The following is a 24,706-nucleotide window of genomic DNA, read 5'->3' as shown; positions in this document are numbered from 1 at the left end:
CCACAACCTGTAGGTATGATTATAGCTACTTGCTTAAATGAGTGTAAAAATGTTAATGTCTGTCGTCATTTTTATAACCTTGACTAATGATGAATGATGTGCATTGATGTTGTTTTTTAAACTCTTAATATAGGCTACTGTCAGAGAGTCACGTTAACAAGCGGCTAACGCATGCTCACTTACGGTTTTGCTACGACCCGGTTAGCTTACATTAAATGAGTGTAAAATGTTAGTTTCTATCGTCGTTTTTATTTATTGGTTTAATGATGAATGATGTATATTGATGTCGATAATGTCTTCTCTGTAAATCATGTTAGCACTAAGTTAGGTCAATACATGTTGCACTATTGTTGGTCTGTGCCACTGATCTGTGCTGAGACTCTGTCAGTTGACCAATCAGAGCAGAGCAGGTAACTGAAAGGTGGGGTTTAGGCAGACTGAGTCGTTGAACAGCTTCAGACGAATCGTTTGGGGATCTCTGAGAAATGGGGTAATTTTAAATTTATATTTTAAGAATATTACAATGTTTTTGACCTTGCATGCATTTAAACCTGTTGTCTGGGACTTATAAACAGTGATAGGATGCTTAAAATTGGCATCTTACTGGCTCTTTAAAATCAGGGTGGTTATTTTAAAGCCGCATTTCCACATGACAAATGACGGGTGAAAAACCGGAAAGAGAGTCGGAAAGGGGTTGCGTGGGGTGTCAACCATCTGCGAGTGCATAATTTTCAAATCCAGTTTAAGCTTGGAGTGCATTTAAAAGAATTAACTTGTTGTACTACACCACTTGTGACACGCTGAAGTGATGTGTGCAAGGTGAAAATTATTAATCCTTTTTTTATTTAACATTATCAGTAACACTTAAATCCATTAAAAATGATTGATTACTGAATTACTGAAAGTAAATAATTAAAATATATTTGAAGATTGACGGCTCTTGCGGTGGAATGAGCTTCTCTCCCATGTTCACATGGATTTACGATTAAACTGAAGTTATATACGACTGCCACTAGGAGGCAAACTCTGACAGTTGAATGTAGTGTACAATGAAAAGGCAGTTTATCCTATATATATATATCTTTAAAATACTTATCAACTTATTAACACAGTTTAAGAGTTGGTTTCCTGATGCTAAACATAGGCAAGGTGTCAAAAAAGCAGTTGGACATGTTACAGAGTATTTCTGTGCCGAATGCACTTTTGTCAGGGTTCGCACAAGTTTTGGAAAGTTTTTTTTTTTTAAATTCAGGCCCAGCTAACGTATCATGGGTAGACGTTACGTATCATTTCTTTTTATGGGCACTTACCCCAGAAAAGCAGGCCCACGTGACAATCAGCGGGAGAGCGAGAACCGAGGATGCTAGAAGTCATATGCATACGACAGCTTTGTTTTATATCAAGACTCAACAAATGGCATGAAAGAAGAAGAAATGTATTTTTGGATGTAAGGAGAAGAAAGCTCCTTAGGAGAAGATTTTATAAAAGTTAAACAAAAGAGGGTTAGGGGAAGTTGTAGCCTAGTGGTTAGAGTCAAGCTTGTAACCTGAGCGTTGCCGGTTTGTGGTGACTGTGGTGCCCTTGAGCAAGTCACCCTTAATCTAATTGCTCTCCGAGTGCTGGGATAGCTGCTCACCTATCTAAATGGGTTTGTTTGTGTTCAGGACTTGCAGTGGGTTAAATGCAAATTTCGAGTATGCATTGCATAATTCTAATTTCAAAACTATTTAGGATGGATAGTATGCAGATTGGGACGCAGGGAAATTTCTGAGTTTCATAGTGTTTACAGTACGGAGCTATAAAAAGACAAAAAGTAGGCAAAGATTTAATGAGCATGAGCTTATACATTGCCATCCACTAGCATTGGCACCCTTGGTGAATATGAGCAAAGACAGCTGTGAATAAATATATTTATTGTTTAACCTTTTGCTTAAAATAATAAGAAATGAATTGCAAACACAACACAATAAAAACATATATGTGTTGCATAGTTATTGGCACCCTTTTAGTCAATAATTTGTGCTGCCTCCCTTTGCCAAGATAACAGCCTTCTGAAGAATACATGGCAAGGGATCTGAGACTATTCCTCCGTACAAAATCTCTACAGATCCTTCAGATTTTGAGGTCCAGGTTAGTGGACCCTGCTCTTCAGTTCACCACACAGGTTTCCGATGGGAAAGAGGACTGGGATGGCAAAGGCAAGACCTTGATTTTGTGGTTAGTAATCCATTTTTGTGTTGATTTTGATGCATGTTTTGGATCATCGTCTTTCTGGCAGAAGCAATTCATTTAATATTTGTTGATATTTGATAGACTCCATGATGCCACGTATCCTAACAACTTACCCAGAACCTCTGACAGAAAAACAGCCCCAAAGCATTAAAGACCGACTACCATTTTAACTGTGGGGATGAGGTACTTTTCCTTATGGCTATCTCTACGTGTGTGTCAAACCCACCCTTGGTGTTTATTGCCATTAAGTTATAGTCTAGACCATAGAAGCCGATCCCATTTGAAGATTCAGTAGTGTCTGGCAAACTGAAGATGCCCGAGTGTGTTTCTGGCTGTTTTCTTGAAACCCTACCAAACAATTTGTGGTGCCGTAGGTGACGCATTGTAGTTTTGGTGACTTTCTGAACCTAAGACCCAACTAACTTCTTCAGTTCTCCAGCTGTGATTCTCTGAGATTTTTCGGCCACTTGAACATTCCTTCTGACAGTGCATTGGGACAAGATAGACACACATCCTTTTCCAGGCTGATTCATAACACTTCCAGTTACTTAATTATTGGAAATTGAAAAGAAATTAGCATTTTCAGTCTTTTTGCAATTTCTTATAGCCACTTCCTATTTTGAGAAGCCCAACAACCTTTTGCAGCACATCACAACTATGGTCTATGGTCTTACCCTTTGTGATAAATGACTAAGGGAGTTTGGCCTATATGTGACCCCATATGTATACCCCTGTGAAACAGGAAGTCATGGTTGTCACCAAGGTGTACTAAAAAATGGAGTATGAATAATTGTACCAGAATTCACTTTGAAAAAACTGTGTTGTGTTTGCAATAGTTTGTTTTCAAAGAGCAGTGTTTTTTTATATTTTGAGCAAAAGATCAAAACGTTAAAGAATAAAGACATTTATTTCACAGCCTTCTTTGCTCATATTTACCAAGAGGGCCCTTCCTTAAAGTCCCCATTAAATAAAATTATATTTGTTTCATTTTTGTATAAATACGGCATAAGGTTATATATAAACTGGTATGGTCTAAAAACGCTGACAAAGTTTGCATTCAGAAGCATTTATAAGCATGTGAGCTACAATTTTCATGACATCATCCTAAACTTCAGCTTCTCTTTTCAATTTCCTGTCCAACCACATGCTCTCTATCTGAAGCACCCTGCCTCCTACATTAAGCAGAATCTTAACCTGAAATCAGACGCACCTGAAAAATCTACCCCTTCTTATATAGAGAATGGCACATAGTGCACTATGTAGGGGATAAGAAAGGATTCAAACCATGTAAATATGCTTTCCCTTGAGGTGAATAAAGTCTGATATAGTGACAGTGTCACGCGAGTACTTCAGTGTACATATATACAGACAGTAAAGTGTGATCCAGTCCAGCACGAAAGCACAAAACGAATTATATGTAGGTAACAAGACAGTGATTAAAAAATATAAGGTTGGATTTGGTGACTTACACACTTAACTCAGAAATCAAAAAAAAAGCTTAAGATGTAGAAATTTACTTTCCGGGGTTTCCCGCAGCAACCTTACCGCCTTAACTAGGTCGTCCAGAAAAAAAATTGCTGCACAAAAGACCGTCAAGTGCATCTCGGAGAATAGCACAGAAGCGGATCACACCGCGAGCAGGCACACGCGCCACACGGCCGAAATGGTCCTTCGCTGTCTGGAGAATAGCCAGTTCATGAAACGCGTGTCAGTGAGAACTGTAAATGGACTTATGTTTTGGGTTTATTTAAGCCTGTTATTGCATTAGTCTATAGTTCTTGCAAATTTAAAGTAAGTTAGCTGGTGATTTTGTTGTTTGAGCAACCTGCTAACTAGGTGCACGTGCCTGTTGATTCAATATAATTGTTGAGCGCTCTTGCTCACGTTATTTATGTGCATTTTTACATGCTGCAGTAGTTACACTTCTTTAAGATAATGTAATTAAGAGTGGGAAATAATCAGTTTTTACCATTTTTGCGCCATCTATCATCGTTCGCCAGACGTTCTACAACATCTGCTTTAGTTTGTGTTTATTAACCCTTTAGTTTCACTTTATCACGCAGCTATTTTCGTTAGGTATCTGTTAAAACATTTAATTCATTAATTATCTAGTATGTGTTCATTTTCTGTCATAGTTTCTTCAAAATTAAGTTTTATTTGAGTATTTTAAATAAAAATATTTACATTTTCATCATGACGCATATGCCCCGCCCACACCCACCCGCCCAACTCTAACACCTTAACTAAATTTTCTGTGTGAAACCCTGCTTTCATGCCTCCAAAACACTCTTTGTTCAATATCTTAACCAAAACACAACAAAACTTTTCACAAATTTACAGGAGATCTTCTGACAGTAAGAGAAAAAGACCAAAAGCACAGATTGCTCAGCCCTGTAGAAATATATAAAGTAGCTGTGTTACAATGAACCCTGCGTTACTTGTGCCCCGCTCACCCCTAGTTTTTACAATATAAAGAATAAGCCATATCATCTTAATTATAGTAACTTAAATAGAGCCTCACAACAGATCTCAGACCAGTCTCTCCTTCACAACAGAACAAATGCACAGATGCTGCTTGGCTTTTCCCAAAGATCCCAGCATTCTTCCGTGACTCCCATTCCCCCAGGGTGTGACTGCTGAAATCATTTTCTCTGTCCCTCAGCTGGAGCGGAAACCCGTCTACAATGCTGGATCACAAATCTCTTGTCTCCATACCAAATATTTTAAACAACATGTGTGCACCACACACACACACATGCACACACACACACACACAAACAAACACAGTCAGGCATACATGGTTTAAGGGACAATTCCATAGATGCAATGCATTTTATACTGCACTGTATATTTTATTCCCCTAACCTACCACAGTTCCTAACCCCAACCATCACAAAAACCTGTTGGCAGTCTTTAATTTATGAAAAAGTACCATTTAAAGTATGTTTTTAAGCTGTTCAGTTTAAGGGGACACTGTAAACCATGTTTATAGCATTATAAACAACATGCATACTATATATTATACACAAATCATCCCACACACACGGCATGCATGCACACACAAACATTAGCATATTCTATGTTCTCATATAATCTATTAACTGCCCATTTCATCTGTTTGATATGCAAATACCTCAATCTAATTAAAAACATATGATGTCATCTTTCCAATATAAAGACATATCAAAGACTTTTGCATTAGTCTGTGCAAACCCTAATGCTATACAAACCAATACTAACTGAGCTGTAATATAACTTTAGTTTTTTAACTGAGAAGTGTTAAACCGGTGAGAAAGAATCATTAACATTGAGCTTCCTGGGGATATCTCAAGGACGAGGTTAGGGGATGTTTTTGCTTGGATTAGTAAGCAAGCACCTTAGCAACTGCAACTACCCAAAACACCCTAAAATTGTGGTGGCTAGTTCTGCAAAAGCAAGCACGACTTTCTTTAGCCAGATTGTTTTAGAAACGTTGAGGTATTTAACACAACCACAGAGAAAAGACCCATGAGCATGTTGGTGCGATTAATATGAATGTTTTACAATTCTGTACCGATCTGATCAAAGTGTAATAAGATCTGGTTACCATGATGGAAATAATTTGTGGTTTACTGATGACTGTCTCCTCTTCCAGTGGTGGGATTTCCAAAAAAAGTCTTTCTTGCGGGTGTGAACAGTTGCTGGAGTTGTTTCTTCTCAGTATGGTGCGCAGAGCATGTAGTAAAAACACACTGGACGTGCAGCCCATGCCTGAAAATGAAAGATGCCCAAACCAGCTCAGGGCCCCATGGATTTTCACCTGAAGCTCAAATCACAGATTTTTACAGTACACGGCAGCAAAAAAAGGCTAACGTCCTCCACATGGGTTCATAAGGCCGCACAATCCTTCTCTGCAGCCATGTCGTCTCCCGGCGTGTTCAGGTCTATGTGCTCAGATCTGCCTTTGCATATCCGCTTACGTCCTGTGCATGTATCTTCCTAAAGTACACACACTCGGTCCCTCTTTCTAAAGTAGCGCAGACTAGAAAACACTAACAACATTGTCTAACACAAATCAGCCTTCGCTGCAGCTGTGCACAGCTGGATGCACCAATCAGCACCAACCCTCCACATCAGCTGACCAGAACAAAGAGCCAAAATCATGCTGGCAGCATACACGCTCCCACAGTCTGCTCCCGAACTCTGTTAGACACATACCCAAGTCTGCTTTTTCTGTCTAGTATTCTTTCAGGATGCATAACATGAAAATGGTGAGACATTGGTGGTCATGTTGCATACACATTTGAACATAAAAATTATTTTCTGTCTGATATAATACAGTTAAGTCATTATTTTTATAAAAAAGATAATTTACATGCTTTACAAAGAGAAATCAAAATGAAATAACTTAGTATCTGTATCCCACAATTTAAAAAAGCATTGGGTCAAAAAAGGGACGAACCCAGAAATTAACCCAGAAAATGTTTATATCTGATCCAACAATGGGTTAACACAACCCAGCATTATGGAACAACCTAGCATCAGCATAGGTTGAATTACAACCCAACCGGTTGGGTTCATCCCATTAAGCCCCCCCCCCATTTGATTGCAACCATTTTTTAATAAAACCAAATACAATTTCTTTTCATAGCCTTTAGTGACTCTTCCTCTTGTAAACCTCAACATGAAAAAGAGAACACTAAAAGGAGCAGAAGAAAATGTCAAAATTGCATCTGATGTCTGCTGCATGCGAGGTAGGAACAGGTGAACAATGTGAGGTCACATTGATAAAGCCCGCCCACTTACAGTCCTGCATTACCATAGTTTCCACGCTCAGTGAGTTTTACTCTGTCCACTAGATACTATTGTCTCAGACTGTATTAATCAGATCTATTTTAACTGAAAGCACTCACTGTCTGTTTGTAAGGAAGCGAGGAGCTGTAGCTCATTTGCATTTAAAGGTACAGACATTGAAACAGCATGTTTTTCTCCCACCCAAATAGGGGCATCCTATAGTAAATGATATGTGGGGTATTTTGAGCTGAAACTTCACAGACACATTCTGGACATACCTTAGACTTATTACATATTCTAAGAAGGCCATAAGAGGAGCCCTTTAAAACAATGCTTTTTACTGCTCATACACAGTCTTTCTAAAGGAAAAAATATAACAATTAAAAGATAACTGACGAAAAATGTAAAAAAAAAATTATTTTTTACAAACAAAATGGCATTACCAAGATTTCGGATCTGGAGAGATGTTGTGACTGTATGGCCATCGACAGATAAGGGTGAAACCTTGGGAGGAGGGAAGAAGTGATTTTGGACCATTGCAGTTGAGTTTATGGAAGTTTGCATTCATCCAGGATTTTATTGCAGTTTGTGATGGTTAATACTGTGGCAGGAGTGATGGATCTGGTGCTTAGGTATAGTTGTGTGTCATCTGCGTAACTGTGGAATTTTAGTCCGTGATTATGAATGATAAGTCCAAGGGGAAGCATATTCAGGATAAACAAAAGGGGACCTAGCACAGAGCCTTGAGGGACTCCATGATTGACAGGTATGGTGTGAGACGTACAGTTATTGTACAGTTGTCACACTATTTTATTTAAGTTATTGAAGTCCTTTAAGTTATTCACACATTCAAATATATGCACAGATTAAAATCTACTCCTATTTTATTAATGCAATCAATCGTAAATCATTTAGGTACAATGTAACTGTTACAATCCCGGTCTGTCATCCTGCTGGTTCTCCCTGTTCTTCCCCCTAACATGGTATACAATTAGAATAAAATAAAATATGGCTGGTTATTGTTTTTCACCGGTGTAACGACAAGTTAAAGACAAGTAAATGGTCTTTCAGAGCAGTGTCTGGTGCACAATTTTAATTTTAATAGCGCATGCACACCTCCGCACCAGTTACATGCACCCCTGGCTATTGCCTTACCTGAAACAAAAAATTCTGCATTTGGACCTTGCATCATATGTGTTAATGATGTCTTTGATGTTTAATGCTGTAGTTATGTCAACTGTAAACTTGAATTTGACGTGTTGTTGTTCTGATCTGTAAAAAAGTCTTGAAATATGTACATATGTTCATTTTTGTAAAATGTTTAAAATGTTGGCCGCCTGCAAAGCACGTACTGGATATGTGCCATAAAATATTAATTTAATAAGTTTTAATATTAATTGATTTTAATTAATCACAACAACATTTAAAAATGCTGTAATTTATTAATTATATAGCCTTCATCTATGAACAAATATTAAAAATAATAACAACTTAATTTCACAGCATTCAATTATGTTTTCCACAGCTGCTCTGTTGCTGCTTTAGAGCCGTCAAGGATTTCTCATTGTTTGTATTTTGGGACAGAGAAAACTGTTTTGACCAACAGAGCAGTATTTTCATGTAAAAGCAGCAGAAACAGCTGCCTTTCAGATAGTGATATGCGTGGAAAAACTAAGTCCGCGGCCAGCCTAAGACAAGCTCCGCCCATGGGCTCTCAAAGTGCTTGATACAGATGTGAAAAAATGCAGAAAATTGAACCCGATCCAAATGTTTTTATGACCGATGAGGCAGTGTTTAAATGTGATGGACGTGAGGACATATTAATTTGTTAACGTGTGAAAATTTTGGCCATGTGCAAACTCCATTAGGGTTAGTGTTTTGCACAGAAATCCTACATGCAAAATCATGCACATCTGGTAAATTCATATGAACAGGGTACAGTACTACCACTGCTCTTCTGGTCCCTCCACATAAAGAAGTCATGAAAATCTTTCTGTGTTCAGAAGTCTCGACTTTCATAAAGGACACTAAATGCAATAGGTTTGACACTTAATAAAAGGCAGAAATGCCATTGTGTTTTCTCTTTACTGTTTTACTCCCATTATCCTTGGGTATGTGTCACGCAATTCTATTTTTAGACCAAGGCCAACAAAGATTTAGCCACTTAACATTTCCCAGCTGTGATAGTTGGCTTCACCCCCATTCGGCTCCCTATCTACTGAGTAACAACTCAAATCCAATCACGATGAAAAGAAAGATATCCTCTTAGAGAAGACCAGATGTGCCATAACATGATCTGACTATTACTATACATACTGACATGTTCCCAGGCTGATGAATATGCAAGCCTAAGCCCTGAATTTGGGCTTATGGGTGAGTCACCATGAAAATGACAATTGTGACTATTTTATAGGATATTATTATAAATAATTTGTCCATTCAGGTCATCATTTGTTTTAAATTCATGTGCTTTAATAATCTTTAATAAAAGAATAGTTCACCTAAAAATTAAATTCTGTCATTATTTATTCACCCTAAAGTTGTTTCAAACCTGTATACATATCTTTGTTCAGCTGAACACAAAGGAAGATATTTACAGATATTTCTATAGTAATTCCTCAAAATATCTTTCTTCATGCTCATCAAAACAAAACAATTTATACAGGTTTGTAACAACATGAGAGTGAGGAAATTATGACAAAATTTTTATTTTTGGGTGAACTATCCCTTTAAGGCATTTATGAAGAGCTGCAAAAGCCTCTAAATGCCACCACCATCAAAAACAAGATAATGATAATAACCGAATGCTCTCGCCACGTATTATATGCTGCTTATCAAATACTTTTGCTTCAAATATGCTTAATCCCAGCTTCGGGCCATTCAGAAATACCGGTTTGTTGGCAGAATCCATTAAACTCCACAAAGGTTTTTTTCAGCAAAGTGCACGGAAGACGAATTGGATGAACTACGTTGTGTGAATAGGGGGCGCTCACGCGGTTGCTAAATATATTAGGATATTGAGCGAATCTTTGAGCTTTTTACCTTTATTCAGAAAGGACATTTGCTTTTTTTAGAAGTGCAGATTTTTGTATGCACTTAGAGGGTTAAATTTGTTCAATACCAATGAAATTACTAAAGTGACATTTGTGAAAATAAGGTATTTCAATTACTGGCAAAGATGAATCATACCAAATAAAAGTGATTTTTTTGCATATGTTTGTGTGTAATTATTGTGTATATTCAACACCACACACACATACTACATATATTTATTTCAGATATATAATATAGAATATATAAAAATAAAAAATAAATATATATACACATGTAAATGTTTCTTAAATACATACATAAATGTGTGTGTATTTATATATACATAATAATTACACACAGCACACACTCATATATTATGCCAAAAATCACTTTTGTTTTGTATGCGATTAATCGCGATTAATCTTCTCAGACATTTCATCATGTCGTAGGAGGGGGGTGGGGTGCGATGGGGTGGAGACGCGAGCGCAAGGTGGAGTTTCAAGTTGAGCGGGGATTGGATGAGAGCAGTGGACCAATGTAAGCTGTCCGGCCGGACATCTTACATTGGTCAACCTCTCTGCCGCTTTACACCCAATAGAGTGAATGGATTTTTTTCATTCCTTTTTCTCTTCATATTGTTAGGATTTTACTGTAGAACCATAACCAGCATCTAAACGAGGTTATTAATAATGAACAATCTTTGAAATCGTAGACCATAGCTTTAAAGTGAAATTACTAAAGCTAAACACAAGAGCCTGATAAAAACAAAATGTTCATTTGCAAGAAAGCAGTCAGACGCACTTAGAGGGTTTTGCATCTGAAATCTTTATAGGGGACGTTTCACAAAACTTTTTAAAGATGTAAAATAAATCTTTGGTGTTACTAGATTGCGTATGTGAAGTTTTAGCTCAAAAATGTATTTATTACAGCATGTTCAAATCGCCACTTTGTAGGTGTGAGCAAAATGTGTTGTTTTTGGGTGTGTCCTGAGCTGAAGAAATGCAAACACAATGAAGGATGATTTGTTAAAATTGAAACTAATTTGTGCTGTCAATTATTCTCTCTCTCTCTTTCTCTCTGCACTAAATGACAGTGTTGTGGTTGGATACTGCAGATTAAGGGGCGGTATTATTAGATATATATTTATTTTAAATAAAATAGGTTGGTCAATCACACCTCTACAAGTGTATCAAATACGCACACACGCTAACAGTGTGTTTAGGCTTTTAGCATGCGTGTAAACTGCAAAAGACTGAGGTTCAAAGTAAAACCTCAAAACACAGGATATGGCACACCTAGTGAAACTTCTGAGAAACAGAGAGTGCTAACACAACGTGAAAAGGTAATTGTGGATGTCATATCATGTTTGCAGTTTCAAATTTAGACGAAGGTCCTGTAACCTATAGTATACGACGACCACCACTCTGCCAATGGTACAGGTTTTACTGTCTGAGTTTAGCATTGTGGGAGTGTGTGGAGGAGAGAGAGAGAGATGATCATAGAAGAGCATAAAAGAGTTAAGATACACTCATGTGTCAGTAAAAACCAGAGAGGCCTGCAGATGGCAGTCTTGGCCTTATATGAAAAGAGACTACTCCAACTTAAAGCATCCTACTCTGAGCATTTGAGAGAGAGGAAAAACATTTAGACACGAAGGGGTAGAAGAAAATAAACTAGTCATTATTGTGTCATTATTAGACTTTTTGTCTTTAGATGAGGGATCTCTAGATATATAGATTTAACCAGCTCCAACACACCTGCCTGGAAGTTTTTAGTAATCCCGAAGACCTTATTAACCGGATCAGGTGTGTTTAAATAGGGTCCCTGTGGCCCCTTTAGAGTTTGAGAAACACTGCTCTAGATGATCTACAGACAAACTGCCTAAGAAGAGTTCAGATGTATATTATTTTCAGTGTAATTCATTATGGCAGAAAAGAAGTACTTTCAGCTATAATATCAGGTGTTGTTATATTTAATATGACTCAAGAAATCAAAATTATAGGCGAAATCGTTTATAATTATTTGCCTTTTGGTCTACTTCTGCTATATCTTTCGACCACTAGGTGGTGCCAGCCTCAAACCTCACTAAACCACTTCAGAGTCTGGTCCTGAAGAAACATAGTTTCATAAAAATACTCCTATGCATTTGTACAGCATTGCACTACAACATTTTAAGCCAAAATGGCTGTCTAAGGAACAATGGATAATATTAAAGGGGACATTTCCCAAGATTTTTTTTTAAGATCTTTGTAGGTGTAAGCAAAAGTGTGCTGTTTTGGGTGTGTCTTGTGCAAATGAGCTGATCTCTGCACTAAATGGCAGTGATGTGGTTGGATAGTGCAAATTAATGGGTGGTATTACCCCTTCTGACATCACAGGGGAGCCAAATTTCAATGACCTATTTTTTCACATGCTTGCAGAGAATGATTTACCAAAACTAAGTTACTGGGTTGATCTTTTTCACATTTTCTAGGTTGATAGAAGCACTGGAGACCCAATTATAGCACTTAAACATGAAAAAGTCAGATTTTCATGAAATGTCCCCTGTAAGTTCTAACCCGTTTTTTTCTCATGACAAGTAAATGTCATGTGCATGTGCCCTCAGGTCATGATTGCTATGACTTATATTAAAGCTCCCATAACACATGCTGTTTCTGCTCATCTCATGATAATCGTGAGTACCTTTAGAGTTGGATTACATCTCCGAAGAGTCTTAATTTTAATCAGATTTATAAAGACAGATCAGCGATTGTTTCTAAAAGCACAAGATCCCAGAGGTGTCCAGCGGCAGGAGCGAGTCACGATCAAGCAACACACACAAAAAACATTATCCCACTATCTCTGGATTACTTATGATTCACTACATGTCGTTTAAATGCACTTACGTGCCGATTGCCAACAAAACACAAACATTTGATGCAGTTTTACTTATCACCTGCGACCCATGAACCAGTTGGGACCACCCTATTTTAATGAAATCCAGCGTTAAACAAACACACACGCTGCTACCCCAGATAAACAAACTATACCTATTGTTTCTATAACATTGGCTTACTTGGAAAGTTTAAAATGGCTTTCTTCTCCTTACACCCAAAAACACACTTCTTCTTCTTTCATGCCATTGTTGATTCTTGATAAAAAACAAAGCTGTTGTGTGCAGTGATGCCTGTGACTTACTGGAAGCAAACGATGCTAAAGTGCGTCCTCGTTCTCACTCTGATTGACGTGTGGGCGTGCTTTTCCAAGGGAAGTGCCCATAAAAGGAATATAGGGTCACTGATACGTAATGGGTACTCATGTTCGAAAAAAACTTTCCAAAACTTGTAGGAAGAAGGAGCCATGAGTTTGGCCCAAAAAAATTCAACTGCTTTTTTGACACTTTGCATTTGTTTAGCATGAGGATTACAACTCTTTAACTGTGTTAATAAGTCAGAATGCATTAGGAACAATTAACGACAGGTAATTGAATAGGCTTTATGCCCAGCTGCACTACTTCCTGAACTTCAGCCAGCTCCTTGTTTCCTGTCTGCCATTATTGGACAAACTGATTAATCCAGATTTGTCTGATTTTTGTTGTTGTGACTACTGAGGTCAGGCACACATGGATTAATTAGTTTGTCCAATAATGGCAGACAGGAAACAAGGAGCTGGCTGAAGTTCAGGAAGTAGTGCAGTTGGGCATAAAGCCTATTATATGAAAATAATGCACATCCAAGATAATGCACTGCAGGTGTGCATTATTTTCGAATAAATTATTCCGCTTATACCACGGTTACCCCAAACATTGCTCTGGTGTCTATTTTTAAGACAATTGACAGGTTAGGTGTGCAGTTTACAGAAAAATAATAAACACCAATAGAACATTTCTCAACCAATCAGAATAAAGCATTCAACAGACCCGTGGTATAAATAACAATACATCCCCCCCTTTAACTTTTGTGTCAATGTGCCAATTAAAGCATAGACAATACATTGCCTCAAGTATATGTTGGCAAGTTTGTGTTTAAATATAAGTGTGGTTTGGTAAGCTTTTGACGACTTTTGTCATGAGTGTCCTAGATGCTGTGTACAAAATGTCATGTAAAGGCCGGGGTATAAATTTTTTCCGCGTCCACGTACGGTCCGCGCAGCTTTCCAAGTACACTTGGACAGCGTTCGACACTATACGAAATACAAATGATTTCTTATTGAAATTTACTCTACCAGGCCGTCAGGGCAGCACTGATGATTAGGATAGGTGAAGAAAAGTAACCGATCCACCATTGCAAACACGGTTTAGAACAAACAACAAGACAACACAGAACAGGAATCAAACATTATGGTAATGAACATGCTCCACAGCTTTCTGTTCTTGGAAGAAGTAAAAATTAAAGAAGTAAAACGATAGTGTGTGTGCAAATGCTGTCTATTTCCTTTGTATAATTGTTTGTAGTGGAGTGTCCTGTCGAAATATTTTCACGCGCATGCGCTGTTGTACTGTCTGCGCGGCCTCCAATTTTGGGCTGCACGCGGACGACCTTGGTGCCTCCTGATGACGAAAATGACGTCATGCGGACGGCGCGCATACGCGGACGTCCCTATACTTTCGGCTTAAATCAGATATGCATGGCTAGGCTAAATGGTGTAGGATGAGTTCAAGAAAGGAGATTTTCAGAAAATGGCAAAACATTTTACAAATGTAAATGAAATTGGAGATACACTTTTTGTAGGCCATGACGCAATAATTGAGTAGAAATCTGATTTTTTTAGTCTAGCTCTTACTTTCTCAGTGTTATAATTCAAAATGCAAAAATTCCTAGCTGTCTATGGGTGTGCGTCCATGTGTCTGAGTAGCAGGTGTGATTTCTGTCTATCGCAGCAAGTTTGGTATCTCTACAACACGTTTAGGGCATAAAAGTGATCATAAAGAGAATGCAAGCAGCAGTTATGTGGTCAAGCCCACCAAGGATACAGCGTAAAATCTATGGGGACATCTCTGATGATGAGTTTTTGGAAAGTGGTTCAAAAAACCTCATTAACCACTTGCAACACAATAACATTGTTTTGACTAAGACATACTGCTGTTGCCAAACTTTTATGAAGATATCAAGACATTTGCAAGGCCTTTGGGATTTGTAATTTTGCAGATCTTGACATACATGTACAATCATACATTGTGAAAATTTGTCATTTTAAGGACAGACTAATAATCTTTTTAAAATCATTAAAGTAAAATTACTGAATTACAATATCATAAAGCCTGTAAAAGTTAATTCACAATGGTCCAACAAATGCCAACAAACTCATTCCTTCTAAATTAGACTGTTGATGTTGATTGTTAATTGTTACTGTGTTTTATCAGTCAGTTAGCATCACTTTCATTCATTTTGAAAAAAAATATCAAATATCCAAAAACACTTTTGCCAGGAGATTTTTGGTCAAACCACAAAGACATATTTAAAGGAATTAAACTACACAAGACCATCAGACCATCACACAGACTTTGCAGAAATCCTGTCAGAATTAGTAGGTATGGTAAATAGAGTCTTAATCATTGGTGACTAACATCCACATCATAAAAAAATAGGACCGGCTTTTATACATTTCCTCAGATCTGTTGGTGTCAGACAAAATGTTATTATATCTTAGACATAATTTTGTCATATTGACTCAAAAATGGCCCTCGTGGTTGAGTCTGGTATCTCCCAAAGTTTTTTCTCCACTTTTATGTAATTTGACTGACTGACGTCTTGCTCAGCTCCGGTAAACAGAAACTCCCGCCTTCTTTTATATGATTGGTCAACATTTTGAGCTCCGTTAGACCGCTGCACTGATAACAGCGAGCTGGGCCGGCGCAGATTATCCAGCGGCCCACCAGGAAAACTCCTGGTGCTCCAGATGGCCAGTCCGCCCCTGCTTGCCACTGTCGCCTTTGGCTTGTTTACTGAGAGACTGCTGACATTACATTTAGGGTTAGGATTTGATACTTTGCTAATATCTCTTTTATTATAATCGTCCAACTACAACTTTATAGACACTTCACTATTTGTCTTAAGTAGTAATGAAAATGTAGACTATATAATTTTTCTGTTTTTAAATATTATATATATTATTTATAGCATAATATTAGAAGTGTAACAATGCATCGATATGGATCGACGCATCGATTAAATTTCTAACAATACAATACACCGATGCCACACATAAAATATCAATATGAGGAACTTTTATTTTGACACTCCTCCCTGACATAACGTCTATCTACGCATTTACGCCAAAAAGTGCACATTTTCGTTTATTTGCATGTGTTAGTGTCAGCAAGTGAATGCAATGCAGCAACAAAGCGGTTGTAGCACCAAAAACACAGCAGAAAAGGCAGAAAACGTGACTCAAATTGTGGGTTTGGAAATATTTTGTATTTGATATTATACAGTATATGTGTTCCTGTATACTGTAGCTCAGTGGTAAAGCATTGTGTTTGCAGCACAAAAGGTCATGGGTTCGAACACAAATACTGATAAAAATTTATAGCTTGTATAGCACTGTAAGTCGTCGCTTTGGATAAAAGCATCTGCCAAATGAATAAATATCCATGGGGAATTGAGACAGACATGTCATTGATAAATGGATTGAGAAACAGATTAGCAGAAAACCTTTGCCAGCACCAGCTGAAAGACTTTGACTGTTGCCATCATAAGCTTGATTTTATGTGACATTTTTTCCCTCATTATTTTATTTCTTTATTAAAATAAGTGTATTTTTTCTCAGTTTGTTGTTGTAAATCTCCAACCCAGTCTCACGGGAAGTCGTGTTATAGTAACGAAAATTTTGATTAATTTATTCGTGTTTGATGACACAGACACGAACAGCCATTGATAGAAATTCGTGCTGGGAAGGACGAAAAAGACATTTGTCTCCAGAGACACGAAAAACAGCGGAAATTCGTGTCATCAAACACAAATAAATTAATCAAAATTTTTCGTTACTATAACACGACTTCCCATGAGACTGTGTTGCAACCAATCTCCCAATTGGGACCGAGATTGTGCCTTTTTTAAAGAGTTTAATAAAAGTTCATGTTATAAATTTTGATTTATTAGTTATTAAAAATGTAACTGCTTAACTAGGCAAGTAATATTAAAGTATCAACAAATGAATCTAATCTAATCATAATTGCATCGAAGAAACGTTTGATGTATCGGCAAATATTGCATCGCTGGCGGAGATGATCGATACCACTGATCTATATAAATGACTGGATTGCTCATGACGTCACAACTGTGAAGCCACCGCGCCGCCATGTTGGTATACCCAAACATTCTATTAAATCAATGGACACGATCAGATTTTAATGATAAAACATCACTTTACTAGTCTTCGTTTTTTTATATCTGAAGTTACCCTGTACAGTATTACAACACAAACGTCCTACGCATGTACATAGTTGTACATTTGTACCGTATGTGCATGCAATAATTTGCTGGTTTTATATTATCTAAACTTACAAGTTACCTAAACTTATTTAGAGAAATAACGCTGACCGTGTAGCTGAATGTCAAAAAAAAACTTTATTTATACCCGTGTCATTAACAGAACGCAGCACAGTGTTTCCCCTAGGTTTACATCTTGGGGGGGGGGGGGGGGGGTTTGGTTGGGTATGTATATACAGGGGTTAAATTGTGTTTGTTATGTGGGAGCTCTGTGGGGAGGGGTACTTCGAGGGGTAACATGTTTAATCCTGATGACAGCAAAGCCACTGGTGTGTTTCAATGACATTCTGGACTTCTGATAGGATTTTATAAGTTTCAGCTTTAAATCTGTGTCAGAGGTTGACCCAAATTATTTTAAAAAGAGCGTCTTAAATGATGCAAGTCTATGAGTTTGACACCCTATATCAATTTGTTGCACGTGTCATTATGCACAATTGATCAAACTTTGAAGGAAGTTAAAAGAATCAAGCTCCTTGAAAAATTCTAAGCATAAGATGCTATCCCAAAAGACTTAATTATCAAGAAAAGGTACAACACACAGTACTGGATCAACAACATGTCTTATAAATTAGCCATAGAGATTCCCTGTGCTGGTCAGCAGCTAGTAAAACAATCACTATATGTTTGATTTGTGTAATCAAAATACATTATTTTATTAAACTATACAATGAGTTATATCCAGTGTTATCCAGTTAACATACTGTAATTAGATGAATGACATACATACTTTAGTCTTCTATTAAGTTCTCTCAACGTGGGCACCATTCTTACCTCTATTACTCTCTCTCTCTCTCTCTCTCTCTCTCTCTCTCTCTCTCCTCTACAATGTCAAAAGATCCTGCGTGCTCGTTCTTGAAGCTGCTCTGAGTTTTTTCGCTTGAGCTGCATATTTTTAACTTGCGCGAAGACGTGTTTAAAGGGAAAAGCACGTGTTTTCGCGGCAATTGCGCCGCCCGATTCACGTCATGCGCAAATTCAGAAATATGACAGCATACAATGTTACTGTTACACAGAGTTACTACAAAACCCGTGCGCGGCGCGGGCATTTATAGCATGAGAGAGGGAGATAATGTGCGCGCGTGTGTGGGAAAGTCATGATAAAATCGATCAGTCGTCCTCTCTGTCAGTAACATCCGTGACTGTTGATGTTTAAGCAGAAAAATAAAGTATACGGAGGCGGACTTTCAAAACACCGTCACCAGTTATGGGAGAGAGAGGCGCGCGCTGCACAGAGAGAGAGCATGCGCAGTAAATTAAGCCGAACAGTAAAATATAAATGTGCGCACTCAATTGGATAATTTTAAGTAAACGCGCAAACACTGACAGAATCATGCCATCGTGGAAATAAGATAAATAACATATTACTTGAGGGCTGTTTAGTTTGTTTAATAAAATAACAAAATGTTCTCTGGCACTTCAAAGAAAATCTAATCAAATTTACTTGACCTTCAAGGGCGGCGGGTGGAGCCGTAAGGAGGGCGGGGCGCCCCCCTTATATAATGGAGGAGAAACACTGCAGCAGACACACTCACCTTAACGTTTTTTATAAATCCATTTTCCTGCCCGATTAAAACATTGCAAATAACACCAGAATTAACAGTTAATTTACGTACACATATCCTAAAATAAATCTTGCGTGACTGATACGCTGTAAAGCGGGTGAATTTAAAGCGGCTCGAACTCTGCGCTGGCTTCACCTCACGCTGTTACGTTAAGTGTTCTATGCACAATCCAGTCATTTATATAGATCAGTGATCGATACTATATATATATATATATATATATATATATATATATATATATATATATATATAGCAATGAACTGTCCGATTTATACCACTACCTAATATCAAATCTAATATACATCAAAATTTGATACACATAGCCGTTTCAATAAAACTATCAAATCATAAATATTTATCACAATTTGAACAGCACAATAAGAAATGGTATACTTAAGTATGGTTTACACAAGGTATGTGCTTGCCGCCAGTGTTGGGTAAGTTACTTAAAAAAAGTAATCCACTACAAATTACTAATTACAACTTAAAAATTGTAATTTGATTACATTACTGATTACTACATGCAAAAAGTAATCTAATTACTAATTACTTTACTTTTAAGTTACTTTGACAACATCAAATGTAAAAAAGCTACAAAGTGAAACTGTCAGAAACAAGGACGGATGAACCCAAACGCAGGCGATGACGGGGCTGAACAGAAAACACTTTATTATAACACAGACAAAACAAGAGCCCACGTGGGGGCAGAACAAACACGGAATACTGACAGATGACTTAAACTAGACTTGACTATGATTCTAACACTAGACAGAATCACACAGTAACAGTACAAAATGAACGAGCACAGGACTAAGAACACAATGGCATTAAATATGAAAAACTAAACAGGATAAGGAGAAAACAAGTGAGGGTACTAATGATTAAACTATTAACAGGGAGAAGAAGGGGGCGGAGACAAGAGACGAGACACCGAAGGTCATATTTGAATGCTTAAAGCTATTTTGGTGTGATTTGCACTCTCCTAAAATTACTGGGGCCCGTACCATGAAAATGGTTAAACAAACTCAGGGTTACAGGATTAGTTTCAGTTTGACAAAACCAAGCCAATGTGCAGGCCTTGTTGGTAAAAGCTATTTTCATGGTACCCAAAACCCAGGATTTGCACAAACTAATCTTAAACAAAGCTGGCTAACCAACTAAACCAGCTTCATGGTATAGGCCCCTGGTCATAATGATGCAGAAATATTTGTAGCTTTTATAATAAGTTACACATGTTTAACATTTCTCATTAAACATTCTACATTTATTAACATCTATCTATCTATCTATTTTTCTATCTATCTATCTATGCACATTCATTCGCGGTCGCGGAGACAGAAAGTAGAGTTTTAACACGTCATCGCATTCGCGAGAGCTTTTTGGTCAAGTTAAAGAATGTAAATATTCATGTTAGTTCGCTAAATATAACAATCAAAAGTTGTTTTGGTAATTGTTTAAATAAACATATGATTAATTCATGCAAGTGCACGCATTGAGCTCATGATTAAATAACATTAAATAATGTTAAATAATGTTAACAAAGAAAACCTTATTGTACATTAGTAATTTAAAAACACACCTGTACAATCGCTTCTGGCAGACCAGATGTCATCGCGCAAAGCCCACTTTTTTGGACATGTATTGTCTGTATTCCACTTGAATGATCAATCACTGCTCCCACAGCATCCATTTGCTTGCGTCTCCGACGAGTGATTATGCACATGCTCGTTAACTGACGCTGCCCGCATGCTCGTTAACAGACGTTGCTGAGCAACGGCAAAACGTCATTTTAAAATACATTTTAATTAATTTTTCAACACTTAATTTGTAACGCTAGTAACGTAATTTTGTTGTCATTGGTAACTGTAATCAAATTACATACATTTAAAGGGACACCATGAAACTTTTTGGCCACTAGGGGGTGCTAGACATGTATTTTTCACTTCTAGCGCCCCTATATGGAATTACATTTGTGTCAAATTAAACGCACGCAACTTTTGCAAAAACAAACAAAAATATACATTGATAAAAGAAAAAAACTATCTGAAAATAAAAACAATCAACTAACTAGCAAAAAAATTAACATCATCTTTAAATATACTGCATTCTTTGTTTATAGTTTTCTAAGTTTCACTTTCACTAAACATAGTTTTGAATGTGCTGCAAATGTTTTCGTTTTCACTTTCCAAGTTTTTGTTTGCGATTCGCAAATTTACGTTCTCCATTTTGACACAAACCTCTCGTGAGGGGCGGGCTTAACAGCGGTTCGCTCTTATTGGCTTGTGAGATTTTGATTGACAGCTCATTGAACCGGAACCCCGGAACAGAAGGTGGCGGTAGTGCACCAATAAGCTGGATCCCAACCGCTGTTAAAAATAACAAAAAGAAGACGATCGGACGCTGTTTATCAGCGGAGCTCAATAGCATCCAGCTGCAGCCCCGCAGACTCACCTATGGCTAGACACCAGTGGATAGACACCAGTGGATAGACAGCCTACGTCATTTCCGTTTCGCCGCTAATTTCCGTTTTCACCGCTGGATGAACAGCAATTTTATTTCATATTTTCACCTCTTGATAGACAACATATTTTTTATATTTTCACCTCTGGATAGACAGCATATTTTTTATATTTTCACCTCTGGATAGACAGCATATTTTTTATATTTTCACCTCTGGATAGACAGCATATTTATTTTATATTTTCACCTCTGGATAGACAGCATATTTATTTTATATTTCACCTCTGGATATAGACAGCATATTTATTTTATATTTTCACCTCTGGATAGACAGCATATTTATTTTATATTTTCACCAGTGGATAGACATTCTTTGCAGGCTTAATTGCACACGTCTTTTGCGTATTGTCATTTTACTTTAATGACTTAAAATATATAATAAAACAATTCTCAATAATATGCTTAATATATTATAACATCAATAATTCGTGCAAACTGCATTCACAAGAACCACCTTGAAAATATATATTGTTCAGATCATTTCACTATTTTTTGTGACTTTTTTGTCACCCTAGATCAATGGACTATAACGTTTTGGCAATACAACAGACTTGTACGTGTTAATTGACACAGTTTTTTTATATGTAACCACTTCTGTTTTTAAAATATACGTAGATTCACACGATCAGACAATTTACCAAACAATCCAGATCAAATTAACACTTCGTGGTTTTGCAAAATTTATTGGAAATTTCACACATCTTAGTAAAATTAGACAAATCTGACCATCAGAATGAAGATGCAACAGTCAGGCCCGTAAGGTTGTGGGGGAAGTCCGGATTTCAAGAGAAAATAAAATATGAACAGTTCCAAATAAACGATTGCACACTGTGCACACCACACCTCATTCCTGCCCCCTAAAACTGGCTAGATAGTTTGTGCATTTGAATTCTGACATGACCTATAAATCAGCGACAGTTTATTATTTTTTCTTACCGCTGACATGTGCATGCGCGCGTCAAATTTGAAAAATGAATGACGATACGGAAATGACGTCAGCTGTCCATCCACTGGTGTCCAGCCACTGGTGTCTAGCAAGAAGTGAGTCTGCGGGGCTGCAGCTGGATGCCTCTCGCGGAGCTGCAAGTAGTCTAAACAAACGGTAATAAGAGTATATTAAAGAACATTATTGATAATACACGGATATTTTACACGTCAGCAGAGGAATTACAATAGTTCAAGATGAGTAATCGAGAGGCTCACGGTCCAAAGCACCAACACCATCCTCCTCGGCCGGACAATCGAGGCAGCCTGAGGTAAGTTTGTAATAACTATCAAAATAAATAGAATAATCCCACTGCAAGATTTATTCATGTGTGAAGGCTGCAACAGTTGTGTTAAACTGTATATGAATGGTATTGCATTTCTCAAAGCAGAGCAAAGATCGTTATGTAACAGACCCATTTGTTCCATAGTCTACTTTGGCACATATGTTAGGCTTACAATGGATATGTGAAACGCAAAGATAATGATCTTTCTTTAATTGTGGTTAGGTAAACAATTCTATCTTTATTATTGTCCATTCAAAAACAAATGTAAGATTTTTATATTACTTATTACTTATAGGACCAAAGAGTGTAATTTCTCCAGGTAGGCACTGAACCATCTCATGTTGTTCTCTGTATATATAAATACCTATTTGTATATATAAATACCTATTTAAAGGGGCTTTGGTAAATTTTAAGTTTTTTTTAGTTTATGTTATTATTAGATTTGAAATGTAACGAGTTCAGCATAGAATTCATGTTAGCTATTTCTACAAGAACAAGTGTGAGAACATATTTTGCAGCGAATGTTTAGTTTAAATCAATTTTAATTCAAATCAATTCATCTTTAATGCACGTTTACAAGAGCACTGTGCTACATAAGGTTAAAATGAAGCCTTGAAAGGGGTAGTCATGTTTGCTGTTACTGGTGGGACAGAAAGCTCTTTTTGAAAAGATAAAATTTTAAAGATCTTTACTTGTGTTCAGAAGATGAACCAAAGTCTTAAGGGTTTGGAACGACATGAGGGTGAGTAAATAACGACAGAATTGTCTTATTTAGGCGTATTAGCAGCACTCTAAAAATGCATATCTCCACCACATCTGGTATTATTCAGCCTACCTGCCCTTAATGTAGGAATGCCACTAATTTGGTTTCCATAATACTTCACATGATGATTTACTATGGACAGACATTGCTTTTTTATAAGCTACGATTTGACCATACTTCTCTCTCTTTTTTTTTTAGAATTGAGACTCTATGGTTTGTTGTTTTGTCTGCTGTCTCTTGTACTATGAAGATCTGCTATGGATGATGAGACAGTGCTTGATTCTGCAGGTGAACTGCACCTATTTTGTAAGACCAGATTTCATTTTAGAATATTTATCAAGAATTAATGTTTCATTTTTCATCTTTTATTTTTATTCATAATTCTAGCCAGGTAGATGGCATGACATTAAACTCTTAATAAACAACAACAAAAAAACACTGTAATAATACATCCTTCCCCCCAAACTATTTTGCAAAGTCATTACTCGTTATCATAGTAAGTAGTGTGCTGTCCCCTTCCCCTTAAAGCAAATGTGATCTCAAGACTCATCCAATGCCATGTGTAAATAGGGCTTATGTTACATGAGATTGGAATGACATTAACTAAATATCAGGATTTTTATTCTTGATATTCATGTACTTGCATATAGTTACTTTGGCATTATGTAATTATGTGTCCTTAGAAATGTATCAAACTAAATTTGGTTAGCATTATAACACATTGTTTCTTTTTCAGATGGTGGAGCAACTTTTTCAAGAGGAAATTGTTGACAATGTCACAGAGGATGATGGTGTGGTCGTGGTGCCAGAGATCTATTGTCCTTTGTCAGACCAAAAGCCTTTGATATCACCATTGAATGTCTAGGAGTTATACCAACAGACACTCGATGTCATCCAAAGACTCTGCTCCATTTAAATTGTAAAAGTCATTTTCAGGTTTACAAGATACAAAAGCTGGTTCACAGATGTACCTTTCCTTTAAAACTATTTCCCACCTGTAATCACAATGGAGACACATCTCTGACTGCTGGGCTTCCCCTCTTATTGTGTTCGGATTCATATGCATCTGCAGGGTTATTCATG

The 24,706-nt window shown here is 37.2% G+C and overlaps 1 protein-coding gene across 6 annotated transcripts in view; it reads right to left on the bottom strand.

The window, feature by feature from the left end:
• The window catches only part of dock10 (dedicator of cytokinesis 10), a 130,743-nt gene that overhangs the window by 84,291 nt on the left and 21,746 nt on the right, over nt 1-24,706 (bottom strand). For 3 of the 6 annotated variants that reach the window (XM_055195700.2, XM_055195706.2, XM_055195701.2), the window contains exon 1: nt 5,819-6,305. The exons of 2 other annotated variants lie outside the window; for them this stretch is intronic. In XM_055195700.2, the coding sequence (XP_055051675.2) occupies nt 5,819-5,980 (162 nt within the window). In that variant the 5' untranslated portion in view covers nt 5,981-6,305. Of the gene's footprint in view, nt 1-5,818; nt 6,307-24,706 lie in introns of those variants that run through there. One more of the 6 variants, XM_055195705.2, reaches the window with a different exon arrangement.

Source organism: Misgurnus anguillicaudatus, chromosome 24, assembly GCF_027580225.2.
Source record: "Misgurnus anguillicaudatus chromosome 24, ASM2758022v2, whole genome shotgun sequence".
Taxonomy (NCBI): domain Eukaryota; kingdom Metazoa; phylum Chordata; class Actinopteri; order Cypriniformes; family Cobitidae; genus Misgurnus; species Misgurnus anguillicaudatus.
This window is presented reverse-complemented; position numbering and strand designations above follow the sequence as displayed.